The 21,901-nt window shown below is 30.7% G+C and overlaps 1 protein-coding gene across 1 annotated transcript; it reads left to right on the forward strand.

The window, feature by feature from the left end:
- The first annotated feature begins 800 nt into the window (after positions 1-800).
- LOC143083359 (uncharacterized) lies at positions 801-15,997 on the forward strand. Its single transcript, XM_076259616.1, has 9 exons — positions 801-1,169; positions 4,732-4,856; positions 5,938-6,320; positions 6,686-6,739; positions 7,165-7,303; positions 9,294-9,409; positions 11,612-11,690; positions 11,915-12,270; positions 12,645-15,997. The coding sequence occupies exons 1-9, from the start codon at positions 1,102-1,104 to the stop codon at positions 12,660-12,662; spliced, it is 1,338 nt and encodes a 445-aa protein (XP_076115731.1). The 5' UTR covers positions 801-1,101; the 3' UTR covers positions 12,663-15,997.
- Positions 15,998-21,901: the final 5,904 nt, after the last annotated feature.

Below are 21,901 nucleotides of genomic sequence, written 5' to 3' on the forward strand. Positions count from 1 at the left end.
TTGTTTCTAGATCAAAACGGTTCAGTTTAGTGCTTTCAATGTGTAAAATCAACTTTCCAAATGTCCAGCATCTGTCAGTTATAATATTACTATTTCCTGCAAAGGCACACTTTTCTTCTGAAAATGCCTATACAGAGTCAGGAACATGTCAGTTGTTCTTCATTTGTTGGTTGATATAGTCCTACTTATGTTTATTAGGTTTTATGGATTTCCCCCTTGGTATTTTTTTTATACCTGTTTATTATTAAACTTCTTAAATGCAATCTGATGTTATGAAAACAAAATAAAATAAAATACTGAAATAATTAATATATTACAACTTGAACATGATGAATCAGCTTCTTCTTTCCTTAACTCAAACACCTTTTTCTTTGTAGTTATATAAATGTCTAGCCTTAAAATTAAAGTATAATTTCTTCACAGTTGAAGTCATGTATGAAAACATGATTCTTTTTGTCTTAAGTGTCGGTTCGGTTTAAATATGCAAGCGTTCATCTAGACAAGTAGAGCAATCTATTTCCTTGTAATTACGGTATTGCATATGTTACGTCAGAAACATGAACTAAGCAATAAAATTGGCAAAATCGACATATGCCAATACAATAACGTATTGTAATAACAATCATTGAGAATCATTATGGCGAGAACTAACAAATATCGAGCCCCATTGCAATAAAATATGACAACTTGTCTAAATAATGACATGTCAGATTTTTTATTCGTCAAGAGCAGCATAGATGACAACCTACAAAAACAGGGGGTATATATATTGCTTGGTTCGTTCATTTATATGGTAATGTCTACAGTGTGTGTGTCTCATTAAGTGATCCAGGTGAAACAACAGCTCACCTATATGTTTTTACCTGTGTTTACCTGTTCGGAGCTACTTTGTCAAATTACATTTGCTGAGTTTCCTTAAAGTGGATGACTGTGGATTCTCTGACCATCTCTTTAGCTTTTCATTTATGTGATGTGGACTATACAAAAACTAGTTTTGCTTAATAAGTGATTAAATATTAAAAAAAATATTGATAATTTCTATTGGATTAAATTATATTATCAATCGCAGTTACTTGATTTAAAAATAATATTTCTGGAAATATGATTCCACGCACGGAAAATAATAATAATTGTTTACCAGGTAGACGAAAACCAAACAATCGTCACAGGTATGTTGTTTTCTTCTTCTTTTTTCTTTTGTCTATCTTCTTTTATTTTCTTATGGGGATAATATAAAAATCTCACAATGTATACAATTAATTTTGTTTTAAGATTGAAATTCTGGTGTCCAATGACAAAATGTTTGAAAATTTAAATTCCATTTGTCAAATAGTATTCCACTTGCAAATTTAAAATATAAAAGGGCAGATATGACATCCTTGCTGAAGTACTATGTTGATAATTATTACACATATATATAGATTTAATATGATAACTTGATTCATTTTACTTATCAACATAAAACAAATGGACGTTAAATAAATCAAATAATAAAATAATGATAATGATAATATCTGCATGTTGCACTTTTTCATCTGATATTAACAAATGTTAGTTTCTCAACAATGTGCATCTGACAAAAAGAAGTAAGAACACGAAAATATTTCAAACGAATGAATTTTCTTGAATTTTAAATTATAAACACATATTGGCCAAAAAAATACATTTACGAATAATATGGAAAACTGAAGGATTTTCTACAGTTTTAAGTTTCGAGACATGCCAACGACAAACTAATCGTTTTAACTGAATCAGCTGATCAACGTTATTTTGGCAAAACTGTTCCTAAAATACCACCAGGAAATATAATCAATGACTTTTTGCTATCATAATTCATATAATATGAATGAAAAATTACCATGTATGCGGTCCTTGACATGATAAGAATTTTAATAAGTTGTGTATTCCTGTATTATATAAGATGGACGACTTATTTTCTTAATATATAGTTATATTAATGCAGCCGTCAGTTTTAGACATAGAGAGGCATTAATAAACAGACCTTGTAGCGCGATGAAACTAATACATAAATCAACGTCAACCTTCCTTCGCCATACAGGTATCACTAAGTATATCTTAATCTATATTAAGACAGAATTCTGGGCTAGCACTTATGTAAATATTTTGACATATATAATGTTTCTGTAAAAAGATGAAGAAAATGTGAAATGAGGAAATAATTTACAGAACTACCTCACAATACCGAAGACAAGACTGTTTTTCTTTATGAAATTCACATGTCAAAAACCTTGCCATGATGCTTTATTAAGCTGACGAAATCTTCATAATGATTCTCGTAAATGATTGTGTTATTGGCTATCAAACCACATAAAGTTATTTTCGTATTCATGTATGAGTCATTATAAAAAGTTGAGAAGTTAATTGAATATGTCCCTGTGTGCATATTGATAGCAAATGTCATACAAAGGAAAACCTATGACTTCTAAAACTGAATAACGTTAGTTAAGATTAAAGTAAGATTAAAGTCTTATTTCGAAAACTACCTATTAACAAACGTAACAAAACAAGTTGACTTTTCTTGGTAACAAAATTGGTTGCTGTGCAGTAAACAACCTAACATAAATTTAGAGCAGAACACAATATTTTACACAAAGGTTTGGTTTGAATTAAAATCTGTCATTTAAAGATGATAACATGGTCTTGTTATGCGATATCAGCTACGTTTACCTTTATATAGAAGACATTCCAGAAAGTTACAAAATGAACATCAGCAATAAAAATGTTACGAAATTGGTATATTGGCTATTTTAGTAAATTTCATGTTCGTGTTCTTCCAACACGTATGCTTTCTTTTCCAAAAGCTTTTACTAAACCGAACATGTATTTTATCTAACGATATGAATATAATTGAATCTTACAAGTACGTGTATTTAAAATATACTTGTCCGCAATAACATAATCAAGATGTGAATAACTGAACATAATTTTTGATCTAACGATATAAATATAATTGAATTGAACAAGTAACTAAATAAGACCTGGTACCAGTAACATAATCACGATATGATTCTTTAAAGAAAGTGTAGCTCACAATGTCTACTGTTTAAAAAAGACAGTTTGTACAAAAATCGAAATTGAAATGCAATATGTTTTTGACATTCTTAATATGTTATCATGCTTATTCACACGGAAGTACAAATTTGTGTCTGTTATATGATGAGAATTAAACTAAATTAAATAAAGTAACATCTAGTTGATACTGTATACATTGTGCCTGTAAATTACACCAGAGGTTAAAGTACAACTGTTTTATTGCCATTACATCCTTATCAAAATACTGGTGGGTGTTTTTCCTTGTATGATTTAAAACAATATAAAATTGATATACGCGAGTCTTTTTTGTGTCTACGTGATTGCGATTGTAAACTTTTAAGATGCAGGTGGGTAATGATCTCCTAGTAACATACATTTTAAGGCGGCTAGCAGTTATTGTAAGGCAACATATATCATTGTCCTGCCGGAAGATCCATGCAGTCATCTGGATATGTTACTTTTTACAAATACGGTCCTATGTCCTATTAAATACCTCACGAGGACAAGTCATGTCATACAGCTGGGCATTTTATTGGATTTAGCTTGTCACATATAAACATACCTATCTGTAAATGAGATGGTCATTACTCATTATTCATATAAAGACAATAAAATGCACACGATAAACGTTTCAGATGACAATAAGTATGCATAGAATCCTAAATCCTACATTATATTCAGCACAAAGAGCGTAGGATTTGTACATACACAATTTAAAAACTTTTCCTTAAATTTAATAAGTCTACATTTTTTTTTATATAACTTTTTATTTGTAATGGATAAGTTTAATACCAAATCGTGTTTCGTCTGAAAATATTTTATACTAATTTAATTTTCTAGAAATATCACAAAATAAGTTTCGCAGTAGCGTTTTTTTAGTAGCCCTCACTTTGTGATTCGTGTTTAAGGACAGAGTATATAACGAAGGAGTAAAAAAAACTGACAACACCAGGCCAAAAAGAAAAAAGAAAACAAACCCCCTAAAACACAGAAACCTAAAGATTAAGTAAACACAGACGCATCCAGATGGTATAATTTACCAAGTTACAAACATGTATATCATTTAAATAATAAAACAAAAACTTAAGTGTTTAATTCTCATATCGACACGACATGATTGTTCCAACCAATACATGACTGTTTTGAGTTAACGGTAGAAAATGTCAATCATCCGATTAAATCATTTTCTGTAAATCAATACATAAACATAATATATAATGGAAACAAAGACAACATTACAGGTCTTGATTGACTAAAAGTGATGAAAAAGTACTTTCAAACAATGTAAATAAAGCACTATACATACACTAGGTTTTAAAACAAAATCCCAGTCAAACCCAAATAAAACCGCTGTCATTGTTCCACAATTTTTTAAGTAGATTATTCAGTTGTCATATTTGAGGTCTGTTATTCCCAATTTGGTAGTTTCAATTAAGTTACAAATAGATTCTTCAGGGTTGTCATATTTGAGCCCTGTTATTCCCTACTTTGTTATTCTAATCAAGTTACAAATAGATTCTTCAGGGTTGTCATATTTGAGCCCTATTATTCTCTTGTTAGATCTATATCTGTATCATTGTATCTATTTTTACCTTACTTCAATAACATTGTTATTATATTGGTTAAATATAGAATGTTATTATTTTATAGTTGTTTAAATTTTTCATTTTATTTAAGGTTAAAAAAGAGACTATCAACGTTACTCCACACACATGTAGCATTGATTTTACTGAGTACATTAGCTGTTCTTGACGCAGGATGTGTAATTGGTCAGATCATATCGGATATTCTGATAATGAAAGGTAATGTCTGTTAAATTACAAATGAAATACATCACAATTAAACTGTCAATCATTGACCATTGTTATTCTTCTGCTTTACATGAATGACTTATTTTCTGTTTGACAGCTGATATCCTGATCGATCAAATTATGTTGTTTTTATAACAAAAAAGGCGAAAAAGTCATACCCATGATCTGATAAACATTAATAAGAACATGTATATGTGTATTGAAGCGAGACATATGACAATGTTTGACGTAACACTATTATAATCAGACTTTTTTCGTAATGTGTTTTGATTGTTATTTGATTTTTTATGTTGCAAGTAAACCAAAAGTATGTTGTATGAATAAATGCAGATCCGTGCATACGCCATTGCGAATACATCATTAGGATGCAAACAAACGACACAAAGACTTCATGACGGCTTCATTTGTAAACCTGTTTTAGGTACTTGTGTGTTGAAGGGTCTCCGATTTCTAATTTCATAACTCTTTTGAGCGAAGTACTACCTGCATACAAGCGTCCTAGTCTAATACTTCCCCTGTCTTTAAATAACTGCATTTATTCTTAAAATCAGTCAAGTGTTAACTTTACGTTTGCTAAAATTAAAGAATATAAAATTATAATAATTTCGTACATTCGAAATTTTTTTCTTAATTTACCTCCATCTCGAACGCTCGACCCAAAATTTTGAAGGCGAGTGATTTTTAAGAATTCAGTATTTTTATGCGCCTGTTCAATACATTTTTTATTATCATTGTGTATATAGTAGAAAACTTCCAAAATTGGTCAAACTTATGTCTGATCTTATTTGTAACGTTGATCAAATAAAATAATTATAAAACTAGACCGGGCGACTATAAAATTATCAACAATATAAACATTGCTTTCTAAGATGTAAAGAAAAATACTTAAAACCTACATAGAATACATTCTGTGTGCATTTATCTTTAGATATAATAGATCAAAAGCTTCTTCTATGTAATGTTTACACAAACATACATTACTTCAAGGTAACATTTCGCAAATTTCAGCTGATTTGATTTTATACCTAATATTCTCGATGTATTTTTCATATCTGTTATTGTAAATTTACAGATGAACTTCATGAAAAGCAATTAATGGAGAGTGAAGCAAAGAAAATTATATTCGATTTATTTCCGGGTAGATTTAATAGATCTGGATACGATGAGGCGGAGTTTGAGTCGATACTTCTCATTTTAAGAGACTGTTTTCAGGAAGTGAATGGACCTGAAATTACCCGTATTCAAAATAAATTTGCCGCTGCAGTTGAAAAACAGCTTCATAAAGGTCATAACCATGCCAACCACCATCACCATCTACACAAACGAGGCTCTGGTGGAAATCATAAACATACTTTTAAAGACTCACATAAAATTTATACTCATCACATTCTGCACGAACTGACACATGCATTTCATTTAGGAAGTTTTGTTATTTTAACCATACTTTTATTAGAGGTAATTAGATTTCATATTTTATTTCTATTAGGTTTAAAGTAACATTGCACAAGTAACTCTTCGGTCTTCTTTGTGTGTCTCCAATAAATTATTTCATCAGAAGAGGTTCTGATATCTAGAACAAAGTACGATAAAAGCGTTTATTTTACAATTACAAAAAACAAAATTAATTTAAAATTGACTGCTCCTGAACTTCCAATATATTTAATTGATAATATTCCTTTTTTTTTTATTCATTTGGCTTTCTATAACATCAACGGATTGCATTGCTTTATGTAATATGCGAAATTTAAACGAGTTGATGTAAGGACGTTTCGTAACAAATTGCCAACACTTAACATGATTTCTATCTTGATTATTTGCAGACATTTCTAAAGGTTTTAGCAATGGGAAAGAAGTTCTTGAACCATAAAATAGAGGTAACTATTACATAGTTTTATCTGAAATGTTATTAGATATCAATGGCACGCTTGCTATAACTAGCACGGAACTACGAACAACTGTCAACTGACAAGTTAGAGGTTTAGCTAGTAATATAACCAGTTTTAATTCTCTATTCCTTCGAAAATTGCTTATAGAAGCTAAGGAATATGACAGTTGTTTTCTATTTGTTTCATTGGTTGATTGAGATTAACTTTTTGTTGTGCCTGGTTTTTCAGAACTACCCGATTTTCAGTTTAAACTTCGAAATTCGATATATTTTTAATGGTCTTTATTATTTCATGTTAATATTTAATTGTTCATGAATTCAGCTAATGTCGTATTTAACCCAATTTGTAAAAAATTAAGTATTTTAAATCAAATGTAGAAAGTATCATAACTGTTCGTCACTTTTCCATTTCAGGTTTTCGATGCGTTTGTTGTTTTAGTTTCTTGGATTCTTGATGTTGCATTCTGGGAAGGATTATGGGCGCATCCTGAAACGGAAGCAGCCCGAATAATGACAATCATTCTTCCATGGAGACTGGTCAGGATTGTTAACAGTAAGTATCAAACAAATAATGTCTAGAATTTGTACACATCCATGGTGATTGCATGTAGATAAACAGATTGCACTTACATGACTCATATACTTGCAACATTGGATTAGTTGAAAATAATTATGTTACTGTTTTATCTCCGTACATTTCACGAGTCAATTCAGTTTTAAATTCCGTTTTCCGTTCAGTTTTAAAATGGGTTTTTAATCTAAGATTAAATTTTAAATTCTAAAATAAGGTAGAATGCATTTTATGCCTATTTGCACTTAATATTATTTCCACTTTTACACACTAACCTATAACGAATAAATATCTTAGAAGATCTTAATTGAAAAATACCATACATTTCAATGTTTTTGATAGACATTTCATGAGATAAAAGAGAAACAGTATTATTTTTAAATGATGTTAATGACCTTAGTCAACAAGTACATTTGATTTTTTTTGTACATTTTATCCAATAGCCAGTGGCTACATGTCATCCGATAGTTTTATCAAATACGCGCATTAATCAGCTCGTGTACGAGACAAAAATAATTCCTTATACACTTTTCTTATAGAATACTCTAAAAGTGACATTTGCGAAACTTGTCATGTTAACATTTTTTACATGCTGTTTGCATTTAAATGGGTCATTCACTATTAATTGGTACCGTAAGCAACATGCACATATTTTGTCTGTCTAGGCTAGATTTTTTATTAATTTTTATCCCAATTTCCACCATTTGAAAGTTAAAAGATGTAAGGTTTCAATAACCACTCTATACTTTTTCCACCAGTACCAAAGCTGGCGATTTTTTTTCTATGAAAATATGAAATACTTCAAACAGACCTTATAATATGAAAAATTCATCAAAATGGAAATTAATAAAATTTAGCAAACCTATAGCCTGTTATAGCTTACTATCTGGTGTGTTATTTTATCATTGTTGAAGCATTCCGTCAACCTGTATTAGCTTACATCTTTTGCTAGAAAGTTGTGTCAGTAATACTAAATACCTCTATATTAAAGAAATATAAAGTATTCTGGTATCAGAATTTGCGCGGAAAGCAATGCATCGGTGTTCCATTCACGTCCAGCAGCAAATATCTCGTGCATATCCAATACAATTGTATGATTTGCAAATGTATCTATAAGTTATAACACAAAAAGAATAAAAAGAAATAATAGTGGGATTGCGCGAGTTTGAGATCTGTGATATTGGGGTAAAAAGGTGGGGAAATTAAAAAAGTGGGAATGTGGCATATAGGGGGTGAAAAGTAGCATCTGGCAATAAAGACGGAAAAAAGAGGGAAGTGGGAAAACACTACAAAAAAGCTGTATTTGGGGAAATGAGAATCCCGATATAACCTCTCAAATAAAATGTATCATTTTTATTAATAGTACATTGATGGGTGTTACTGTCCTTTTAGTTTGAACGTGTCTGCTTTACTTTTTAAATGAATCACTCTTCTGGAAATAATCCAACAGTCTTTATACTTTAACTCCTGTTTGACAGTAATGACTTTCCTTCACCTGTGTAGAAAAACGACGCCAAATTTTCTTACAGTTAATAATTTATTCAATTGTCATATACAAATAAAATTTGAAATAACGTAATCTTTTTTTTTTTATCAATTTACTTATTTTGACTTTTTATATATTTATACAAATAAAATGGATATGTTGCTTAAATCAATTAAATGAATAAATAATGACGCGTGTTTTTTAACTTGAATCCATTTCTTTGTACAAGACTTGCATGACAAGCAGGGGTTGACTTATATAAAAAGCAGCAACAGATACTTATACATTGACCTATAATGGTTTACTTTTATAAATTGTTATTTGGATGGAGAGTTGTCTCATTGGCACTCATAACTCATCTTCCTATATCTACTTACAACATTTAAGAATAAAGAAATGGGGGACCCTTACCCGGACTTTCTTCCATTAGTAATTTTCATAGGTAACTTGGTGATGAAATATGGTATTTTTATTGATGTATTTCAGGTTTTGTAATGGTGATACAAGAAAAAGATCAAGTTCAGCTAAAAATCATAAAACAGCAATATAGAGGCTCAGTCAAAAGAGCGAGTGATATGAAAATGAAAGTAGAATTATATAGAGTAAGTATTATTAGAATGAAAGTAGAATTATATAGAGTAAGTATTATTAGAATGAAAGTAGAATTATATAGAGTAAGTCTTATTTGAGTAAGTATTATTAGAATGAAAGTAGAATTATATAGAGTAAGTCTTATTTGAGTAAGTATTATTAGAATGAAAGTAGAATTATATAGAGTAAGTCTTATTAGAATGAAAGTAGAATTATATAGAGTAAGTATTATTAGAATGAAAGTAGAATTATATAGAGTAAGTATTATTAGAATGAAAGTAGAATTATATAGAGGTTTTTTGTAGAATGAATGTAGAAATTACAAAGAGTAAGCTATCGCTTTCATTTTTCTTGTTGTCCAAGGTGTATAAATTTTGATATGGTAGGATTGTCCTACTTATGCATGAAATATTTGCAACTGGACATTATTTAAATACACGAAGTCATATACATCAATCATTTTTTAGTCCATAGTGCAGTAAGATTGTCCTACTTATGCAAGAAATATTTGCAACTGGACATTAATTAAGTCATACACATCAATCATTTTATATTAGTTACAAAATCGGTATTTAAGGTCAAAATAAAGTTATTAATTTCTTCCATGCATTTGTCAACGTAATCATATCTATTTCTTGACTAGACCATAATTAATTAAGAACACAAATGAAAAGAATTTGACATGATGAGTCATACAGATAAAAAGTTTTAATTAAATAGCTTTGACATTTAGGTTAATATCGCTTGTATTGCTTTGACGAATACCTTGTGCAAATTGATCTGACCTATATGGTGTCCATATTTGTAAATATATGTCATGCTCAGAGGCTACTGCGCATGTGTGCGCTTAATTAGGTGAAGTTAATTAGATAAATTGTTGCAGTCGTCTGCGTTCTTAAAATGCTGATCAATGAAGTCTTGAGATATTTCTTTTGCCAAAAAGAAATAAGCAAGACTCGCAAATTTCATGATCGCTTGTGGTGTGAATAAAGTAATAATAGTTTTGTTCCCTTTAAAGTATTAATAAAAAAAAACATTGACCTGTTTATGCATCTAAAAAAATAACTTTTAAGAATTCAACAATGTTTGCAATTTTTAGGAAAACTATATTTTATTTATTAAAAAAAAATCATTTGGTTTTCATATTTGAAAAAAATGTACGAGTCATTTAAAACAAATCCCCCAGAGTAAAGTGACATTTTCGGAAGTAGAATAAAATTGATATTTCTGTTACAAATCATGATGTATTGTTTTATGTATATACATGTTATGCTGCCCATCAAGGGCCCTTGATTGGAATAATAAATATTTTATTCTATTCTATCCTTTTCAATCAAAATACTGTCCAAGTAGTTATAAGAGAATGATTAATTGATAATTGACTATCGTCCAGTGGCAATATTTCATGTGCCATATTAAAAATGAAACTAACAAACACATAAAGTGTATGTATTTTCAATTTATATAACTAGACTTTAAATTAATCATGGTATATCAGTTACAAAATCCGTATTAGGGTCGTAATTATGTCCCAGCGTCATTGTGGTATAACGTTGGGTACCTATCAAAAACTTTTAGTCGCATTGCGCCATACAATTATAGACACAGCAGAAAATAAACAATTATGTAAATTGATTATATACGGTTTGTCCAAGGTCAGCCGATAATTAGTGTATTTGGTATGACAATGTTTGTATAATTCATACGAAAATAACTTGACAATATCTAATATATATTACTATGTTTAACATGATATATCTAAGGCATTTACTTATTATTTTATGTCTTATTACTATGTGTTATGTTTGCCAAAGGCTAAAGCAATAAAAAAGTAATTAATTTCTCTGGTGTTGAATATACCAGTTTAACATTAAAGTAGACGTTTGTCGTAAATGTACATCGTATATATATAAGTAACCGAATTGTTCATGTTTTTATAGATATAAAACGTTTTTATTAGTATCTATCATTTAAACATGTGAATTTATTGGAACTAGTAGAATTAGGGCTAACTTGACCTCTTGTTCCAAATAAAAATATAAGAGCCCATTCCCAAATATAAAAAAATTGCATAAGGCATTAGGCAATCTGAAAACAAATATTTTAAATGATAACATGTAGGTACGATGTAATATTTAAGTATTATTGTTCCGATTGTTTTTAATTGATTTTCAAGTTTTCTGAAGTTATAATTCTTTAATTATTCTTTTCAGATGGAAATGCGTCAGCTACAGAGTTTATGTAGACGTAGAGGTGCTTCCGAAAAAGAAATTCAGACATGCGCTCCTGAAGGTATGTTTTTAAACTTCTGAAAAGAATGATTTTTAATCCGATTGCCTTAAGTGGACATAAGTACATTTTCTACCTGCCATTTTAATAGATTTTTCAAAAGGCTTTGAATTTCTAGACAAAACGAGAAAATTTATTGTAGAAACTGAATAAACCAAAAGCAGATAACATCAAGCACTGGTAATTAAAAACAAACATGACTCAATTAATATGTAATCTATTTTTAGGTAAGCGAAGACGCAGCAGCTTACTTCCTGTTTTAACAAGACTTGCGTCAGTGGGTCTCCTTGGCTCAATGACAAGTTCAAATGATTTAACCAAGGAGGCAGCATCAAATGATACGTCTGATGAAGAAGATTCTGCATTAGATATGAACAGCCGTCCAAATAGTAATTTTAGTAATTTTAGTAGTGATTGCTACAGTTTAGCACGGACTATATCAACTGGTAGCAGTGTTTCTGCTATAGCTTTCCCGTGTAGAGGAAGTGTTGAAAATTTAGTAAAAGATAACCCAGCATTTACAGAAGATGCAGAAGACGTACCTCCTAATTATAGTGAAATTGAGCGGGAGATGAATGAAGAGGTGGGTTCAAAGTTATGAACTTATAAATTAAAATATCCCCATTCACAAAAGATTAATTTTTAACACATATGTCTGCATGCTATTCATTTTGCTTTAATATTTTATTACAGGTCAAGCTTACATGTGCATGTAATATTTTATGTGATATTTAACGCCTTTCTTGCTCGTGATGTGAATTTAACTAGCTGTGCTTTGGGCAATTGTCAAATTAAAAATCGTGCAATATTATAGTGAGCCAATTTTACAATGTAAATTTTTGACATTGAAATTAATTTTGATCTTTCAAATCTAAATTTGGTTCTATAAAAAAAAATTATACAGTACTGGACGCTATATAACTGCTTTACTAACCGAACACATTTTTTGCATTGTAGGAAAACACTCGACTGTAGACTCAAACCGGAAGTCATTGTTGCACTTTACTAATTTGGATACGGTATTAGAATGGAATGAAAGTGTTTGAACGCTTAGATCCTTAGTCCCTTATTGTCTGTCGGTAGATTGTATTTGTATCTATGAATGATCAGATTGTGTTGTTCTACCCGAAACTTGGCATGAGGCAGCAACCGCTCGACTTGTGGATATGAATAAGGAACAGCATAAAGTAGACACGAGTGGTATTAACTTTAGGATGAAAAGTCAACCGAGAGAGAGACATCGAGCACTCTTCTGAGCTTTTGTCAACGTGAAAAGTAAAAAGACAATCATCTTAACTTATATTATGATATTCTGTTTGTATTCATCTTTGCTTCTTAGTTTTTTCCATCCAAATATCATTATAATGCACATTATTTTCTCGTTTATATATGCATTCCATTTGATATTTCAATATATTAAAAAGGCATTGATAAATATTCATCATAGATTTCATTCAAGGTTAATAAGAAAAATATATTTTGAATATTCATTTTATAATGTGATACATTGAAGGGTCGTTCTAATTTTGATTAAAATAAGCACGTGTTTTTTTATTTTCAAAAAGATAAAAAAAAAAATATTTAACATAAGTACGAAAGTTTCTGCTCGGATAACGTTTATTCACGCACTACTACCCGTTTCATTTTACATTCGATGAAAGTTTAATATACCGGTAAAACTATCACTATAAGATAGCGTTTTTGTTTGTTATTTTGCAAAAGGAATGCATGTCTCAACGAACTATATTCCAAAATATATGCAATGCTTGCTAAAACAATGTTGTCAAAGCATTTGCGCTTTTTGTTGCTACTTGGAGGATTTTTCAAATGTTATTCCTTTTTTGTACTAAGCATTTTTATCTTAGTAATTTATATTAATTAAGATAGTACTATTCTCGAAAGAAGGTGTATATTTGAACATGGAATTATTTTGGTTGAAAGTACAATGCCTTTCTTGATTTTCAAGGTAGAAATTAGCAAAATTTTGTAAAAATATTTGATTACATCAATCTTGGCTGAAATTCGCCAGAGTACACAAAAGAAATGTTTAGTTTTAATGGTTTACTTTCAAGTTTTTTGTTGAGACAAGGGGCGATAATTTCCCGCTCATTTTTCAAAATGAAATGTGTATCTGACCTATTTGGTCTAAATAAAATTAATTTGATCAATTATCAGTATTATTGTGTATCATTTGATAACAATTGGTTTACAAATATGTGTGTTTACTCATGTGTATATGTGTAGCGCGTGTGTATGTTAATGTAAGATATTTATATTGTTTGTTTTCATTTTCCATCCATTTTTTTGTTACGGAATGTATGCATAGTTTTCATCCCTTAAACTACATTAATATCTGCAACTTCACCTCACTACGATAGCGTTATTATATATATAATATTTAAATTCATCATCCCAAAAATAATTTGTCTTTGGGTATACCAGTAGAGGATATGTGTATGTAACTGTTTCCCCTTTTTGTAGTGTTTTTAATACTTAACCCATGTTAAATTTTTATTAACTGGTACCTATTCTAAATCAAAAATTTAAAAAGTGTTTCTCTTGCAGATGATTTGGTAACATGGACTTCAACAGTGCAAGATCAAGTTAAAACAAAACATAATTTCGATAGTTTTTTTTCTGCCTGTTCTTAATCGACCGAGCATACTTTCTCTCATTATACTATAATAATTGCTGTTTAAACATATTTAACTTCAATGGTCATGAACTTTTAAAGTATCTTAAAAGAGAAAGTCCAATTTGGGGGGGGGGGGGGGATTGGCCCTGCTCCAATACGGCCTGCAAAAATGGTAGCTGGATGACTATTTTGACTTTGGCGTACTAAATAAGATGTGTCAGATTTTTCAAAATAGGCTAAATGAGCAATATTTTGACATTCTTGACAAACAGTACGAACTTCGTCAAAATAGTTTTTGTCAGTGGTTGAATTATTACAAAATTATCAAATATCAATTTTGTCAAAACAAAATTAAAGTTAAAATAGGATATAAACTAAACTTTTCCTGAACATACGAGCATATTGACAATTCAAAAACGTTATGCTCTGTTTTCACAGAAATACTTGCTTCTTCCTAACGTGTCAGGTCCGAATACAACTAAAGAGCAATCTGTTATGTTTTTTTTCTTCATTTGATATTATTTCTTTTAAGGGAGAGCCAGAGAGAGGGGGAATAAATTAAATTGCTTATAAAATACCTCTATGTTAGCTTGAACAAAGAACAGTGTTGGATGACATTTATTATTCCAAAATGATATCTATATTTGTCCCATTAAAATCACGACTTTAATTGTCTCTCAATTGTACTAAGACAATTAGTAATTTTATGTATTAGTTATTAAGGTCATATAGGAGGGTCAGGATGGGGTTTCATAATTGAGAATAAACGACACTATGAATACAGAATAAAGGAAAGGTTAAAGATTAGAAACAAAGAATAGTTACATAAAATAAGGTTATAAATTTAAGAGAGATGAAAGAAAATCAGAATAGGTTGTAATGGGGTGCTAGATTATAAAATAATTGGCTAAACACAAAGATCCAGGAAAAAAGACCATCTCCCCATCCATACCCTCATATATAAATCAATCTTTTAAAGTTATATGTGTGTGTTAGGTTACATGCAAATTACTATTAGAACTGTTATGCTATTTATCATTTGAATTTAGTGTACATGCATTGTATGTTCAAAGCAGTAACATGATAAACAATATCTTTTTTTTATTTTTCTACTTCAATGTTTAGAATTTCACTCGCTTTGTAGTACAAGGAACTTTGCCGACTTTGGGGATTTCAATTAATTCGTTTTAGAGACTGTTTCAAAATATACAAACACAGTTTACTTATTCAATTATTACATGTGATATTTTAAATAGAAAAATATTTTTTTCTTGAAATCGCGCATACAAATACCATTGAAAGTTTAGACTATTGTGACATCCCTGAACTGTTTTGCATAATGAGTGCAAAAGCGTTTATACTGTATTTTGTTACCGTTAACTTTCAAATAGAGCTTTCGTTATTACTACATTTGAGTTCTAGTATCCACATAAACAAAACACATATGTTGATGTTCAAGTAGATATTTTATAATTAGTATTTCCAAACATCATTCACAATTTCAAAGGCATATTTTGAGACAGTCTCAAAGTCAGGAAAAAGGGGCGAAAAAATTCATATTATGACTGTGATATCTAATTTGTTACTTATGATATTTGATTTCTGTTTTTGTTACTCCTCATGGTAATCATTAAACCAGATATTAATGCCGTTTTGAATAAAAATACAAAAGTAATTATGTTTCGTTTCTTTTTTTTTTTTTTTTTTGTTGTTGTTGCTTTATATGGTTTTTATTTTTGCTGATGATGCAAAAAGATATTGTTCAAAGCAGTATTCTCCAGTATAGAAACAAGGAGATAAAGTATGATTGCTTATGAGACAACCATCGACCAGGGTCCAAAATAAATGGATGCTGTCTACTATACGTCACTGTACTGCATAAAACAATGAGCCAAAGCCCATACCGATACCCCTCCTGGTGGACTGTTAGACCCCAAGGGTTCTACATTCCAACCAGCCAGAACTTCGAAACAAACATGGAAAAACGGCATGTATGATACTTACATTTGATATTACAAAATCAAAAGAAACAAAATTTCGATTAAGGAATTTTCTGCCACTGCTTCTTTGTGCGGTTTAAGCTATATTTTACTTTCATTTTGGTGTACAAGCTCCTTATCTTTTGATAAGTATCTGATTTACTGAAGAGAGATTCATTGTTGAAATGCGCATCTGTTGCAGAAAAATGCAAAACAAAGTTAAAGACCTTGTAATCAAAACATGTCCCTTATATTCTTTCGGAAAACATTATTAATCGTTTTCGGTAACGCATTTAAACAAAGACAAGTAGAATGCAATGAGAAATCTGTCATTTTTTATGCATTTTGGAAAAGATGAATTTAAGTTAAGCATGCAGTGGCTTGTTACATTATATGTGTATTGATTCGTTGGTGTAAGAGCTGGAGTGCCTTGAGAGAACCACCAACTTCCGGTGAAAACTTACAATCCTAGACTAAGATTGAAGACCAATGCAAATAACTCACAACCTTGGTAAAACAATAGTTCGACTACTTACACAACTCGGCCACATAAGCTCTTATTGGGGTTTTAACCCGGATGTAGTAAATGTTCTCGTAGGTCAGTATACGCGAGGGTCTGGATGGGGGGTCTGTTATTCTGTAAACATTTAATTTTCAACCCTTTTTTTCTCTAATCTTCAAAAAATTACCCCTTTTTTCTCCCTAATCTTCAAAAAATTAAACCCTTTTTTCTCTAATCTTCATTTTTTTGCCCGTTATTCTCTAATCTTCATTTTTTAAAGGCATTATTCTTTAATCATTTAACCCCATCCAAACCCTCATACGTACTCTTTGTCTTTTATTTTGTGGTATCTGTCCTAAGTTAGGAGCTTGGCATGCATATCTTGTCATTAGTTGCTATCTGCTATAATTGGAATTTGTTTATTGGTATACTAGTTTTAATCAGTTTTTCTTTTTTGAGCTGTATTATACTCTGTCACCCTTTCCTATCCGGTATCAGAAAAAAGTATAACTAATATACCGCACTTCAGTGCAAATTCAAAAAGGAGACTGCACTTCAGTGCAAATTCAAAAAGGAGACCGCACTGCAGTGCAAATTCAAAAAGGAGACCGCACTTCAGTGCAAATTCAAAAAGGAGGAAAAACATACAAACTGATAAAACCAAACGTTAACGACCACCGAAAATTAGTGAAAAAAAGCTATCATATTTCTGATGACTTTGAGTTTGCTTACTGCTTATGGCAGAACGTTAACCTGAAATTGTTCATATCTTTGGTTTTTATAATTGATAGTTGTCTCTCTAAAGCATTCATACCATATCTTCTAATATATTTAATGCCTCTTGATACCAGATTAGTAGCACAATTTTTAGACAGGAAGGTTAAAGTCCCGCGATAAAAGTAGTCAGTGCTTCTACACTTTGATGTATTTCAAGTTATTAGGAATCTTAATGATCTCACATGTTGAGAATATAGAAATCTAATGTATAAAGTAGCAAGATTGATTATATTTTTATTTAAACTACAAGACGCATCCGGTTATAATAAAATAAGGAACGCTTTTCTCGTAGGTGTAACTTAAGTTTTCTTCATTAGAATACAAATTAAAGCAATAAATTTTAATTAAAGTTTGACTTTTACATGTCTTAGGAAAATGAAATTATATTTAATCGCTTGATGAATTAATTACGTGAACCACTCTTGTATTACTGTTATCTTGTCTTCAGCCAAAGTTATTAGTAAGATAAAATGGAATGCTAAGTAACAACATTAGATACATAGGATTAAATTTTTTCTGCGACGATGCATAGTAAAATGTTTTGCAAAAATCGACCTGTTGTTCTTTGAAACAGTTGTCTCATTGGCGGAAATGCGATATCTTTTTTTGTTTGTAATAAAATTTATAACGAATGCGAAAATGCGATATTTTTTTTGTTTGTAATAAAATTTGCGAAAATGCGATATTATTTTTTGTTTGTAATAAAATTTATAACGAATACATTGTATTTACTAACAAGAACTCAAGATGAAGACAATTTTTAGTTATCAAATATATAGGTCCGACTCAGAGTGCGTATCTCTGTTTGGTCCGAGACCACAATTAATTCGTAGTGCATTTCTTTTAGAACATAAATGAAAATAAAAAAAATCCCACCTGCGCTTTCTCAAAGAAACTTTTACAGTGTGTTGTACTACTTTTGGGACAAATTATATCAAAATTATAGAAAACTTCATCGTCTCTAACTCAAAATATGGACAATTTTATCTTTAGGGTGTCTTGAAATCTTTTGACAGCTTCCGAAGTGCTATTTTTCAACCTTTTTCACCTGGACCAAATCACTACTTTCCTTTAAAATTCTGGACCCAAATTTTTTTACAGTGTAATTTCACCCCCCCCCCCCCCCCCCCCCACTTGCAATTTGAGGCATTAAACATGGAGAAATAAATTTGGAAGGAGTATGAAAATTAATGGCAAGTAACCCACTGTCAACACTAGGGACTATATTTGTCAAGGGACGACAATTGTGGTCTCGGACCGTTTGTGATGTTTTATATTTTCTCTTTCATTAAAGTTAACTATAACTACACATCTTGCACTCAGATAAAAGAAAATACCAAAATACCGAACTTTAAGGGAAATTAAAAACAGAAAAATGGAAAAAAAAACATAATCCCAAACTAAAACAGATCAAACGAATGGAAATCAACTGTCATATTTCTGACTTGGTACAGACATTTAACAACACACACAAAAACAAACGAAATGATTGTTAATGTGAATCAGTGGTTAACGCTTTTTAAAAGTTAAACAAAATTTTTTGAGACCATTGAATAAATTTTATGTCGTCTAGTGATACCATCTTTAATTATTGTATATATATTACATGCTTATAAATGTAACATACAGGACACTCACTATCATGTCATGTTATCTGAAGATGACAAAAGAAATTGTAAAATGTTCTGTGGCTTCGCTTCTGGTTAACCAATGTCTTGTAATGTAATATTTGTAGCCATCACAAGCAGTTTAAAAAGACCATTGAAATTTTATCAACTGACGAAAGAATGCCGATTGAGTCAAAAATTTATTATAAATGACAAGCTTTTAGAACACATTATTGTTTATTTCAATCTCTTTCACATGAGTTATTGGTGAACAAACTTTTTAAATGCATTACTTGTTGTTAAGAGTAAGCTCCCTTCACTTCTTGTAGAATTCTGGAAATCATTTTCAATCCGAAAAACAGTAATATATTTGTCGATGTTCATTGTTTCGGTACAGGGCGAATATTGTGACATTTTTCTTTCATGTCAAGCCATGAATTTGAATTTTTGTTTTATCAAAACCTAGTAAGTTTGTTCATTCGTTATCACATTTGAAAAATGAAGATAATTTGTAGATTCCTATTTTGTAACTTTTGTCGTTGATAAAAGATGTTTTGTGCTTTGTGGTTACCTGGTGGGTCTTAACATTCCAAGTTGATTTGTTTGTTCTTGTGTTTTTCGATTACACCACTGTTCCTGGATAAAGGAGGATTTAGCACTCATAAGATGTTTAACTTTACCAAATTCTACATGTGCCTGTCTCCATCCAAGAGCCTGATATTGCAAGAGTTACCGTTGATAGTTGCTGATTGTCACATTTGTTTTTCGTTTACTGTTTAGTCATAAATCAGGCCGCTGATATTTTTGTTTAAAAATTGCATTTTATGACTGTTTATTCGGTATCGGTTAAGGTCAGCGTTGATGGCCTTGTGGTGACATATATTAGCTGTCATCTATGCTATATGGACTCCATTAGTAGTATCATTGTCAATCATACCATATATACACTTACTTTAAACTGAATATATTCTTCTCTTTGTCATCATGCATCTATGGTAAATCGTTTGGCTCTAATGAAACTACTAAGGCATAACAAAACAAAAAAATGAAGAAACTCAAAAAAATAGGAAAGTCCCTTTAAATTATAAGACGGCAATTCCAAAAGCTCAAACATATCAACCGAATGAAAAACAACTGTCATATTTCTGACTTAGTACCAACATTTGGCTGTTTTTTGCCCTTTGGTCGTGTTGTTGTGTCTTTGAAACACTCTCCATTTCCATTTTCAATTTTATTTCCTTATGTAGAAATTAAAATGGTGGACAAAATCTGCTTCATATCTAGCTAAACCTCTCTCTTTTATGACAGTCGCATCAACTTTCATTAATGGATAACAATGTGTGAACAAAAAAAAACAAAATGATAGGTAAAAATGTTAACATGGATAACCTTTAATTTTACAGACAAACTTTTCGTGTTGCTTATTCTTTAGTTTTCTATGTTGTGTCATGTGTACTATAATTGTTTGTCTGTTTGTCTTTTTCATTTTTAGCCATGACGTTGTCAATTTATTTTCGATTTATGAGTTTGACTGTCCCTCTAGTATCTTTTTTCCCTCTTTTATAACAGGCACAATCAGAAGAGAGCTTGGAACTAAAAATAAAAGTTTTTTTTTAACCTGCTACCTAAAAATATGCCTGACCAAAGTTGAGAACATCGGACTCGTCAGTTGTTATTGTTATATTATACTATTTGATGTTTGATAATTTGATATTCATGACGAGATTTTTTACTGTAATTCATTCACAACTTGTATAGACTAGTAAGGACGATTAAAAGCTTGACAAATCATAAAGACTAGTTTAGTCTTAGATGCATGATTTTTTTATTAGTGTTAGTGGCTTTGAACTAGCTGTCAGATAACTGCGAGTACTCTCAGATCTGTTCATTGTGTCTTTTGGTGTCGGGATGTATAAGTACCCGACCATGTCCACTTGTATTTTTGTCCATCTGATGAGTTAAGCCTTTTTCAACTGATTTTTATAGTTCGTTCTTATGTTGTACTGTTATACCACTGTCCCAGGTTAGGGGAGGGTTGGGATCCCGCTAACATGTTTAACCCCGCCACATTATTCATGTATGTGCCTGTCCGTAGTCAGGAGCCTGTTATTCAATGGTTGTCGTTTGTTTATGTGTTACATATTTGTTTTTCGTTCATTTTTTTACATAAATAAGGCCGTTAGTTTTCTCGTTTGAATTGTTTTACATTGTCTTATCGGGGCCTATTATAGCTGACTATGCGGTATGGGCTTTGCTCATTGTTGAAGGCCGTACGGTGACCTATAGTTGTTAATGTCTGTGTCATTTTGGTCTTTTGTGGATAGTTGTCTCATTGGCAATCATACCCCATCTTCTTTTTATATATTGTGTCTGTTGTTGGTGACTTTATTCTGACCTCTAGATGATAACTGATGTTGGTGTTTAACGCCACTGTGAGCACCTTTAAAAATACTGTGGCGTTTTGTTTATCCTAGTCAATTGAGATTGGATTCGAACGCACCATGTGAAGTTCGAACTAACAACACTAAATGTTGCCACCAGGAATCTTGATTTCTGGATGTCTTTTTTTATTATTAGGGGGGGGGGGGGGTGCTGTATTAATGACGTATATGCATGTTGAAAGGACTCTCACACAGATTTGTTAGTGCCTAAATGTAAATCTCCTGCATGTTTGTTATCTCGATCAGTTAAATAACAAAACGTTTACAAAGGTA

Source organism: Mytilus galloprovincialis, chromosome 7, assembly GCF_965363235.1.
Source record: "Mytilus galloprovincialis chromosome 7, xbMytGall1.hap1.1, whole genome shotgun sequence".
Classification (NCBI taxonomy): domain Eukaryota; kingdom Metazoa; phylum Mollusca; class Bivalvia; order Mytilida; family Mytilidae; genus Mytilus; species Mytilus galloprovincialis.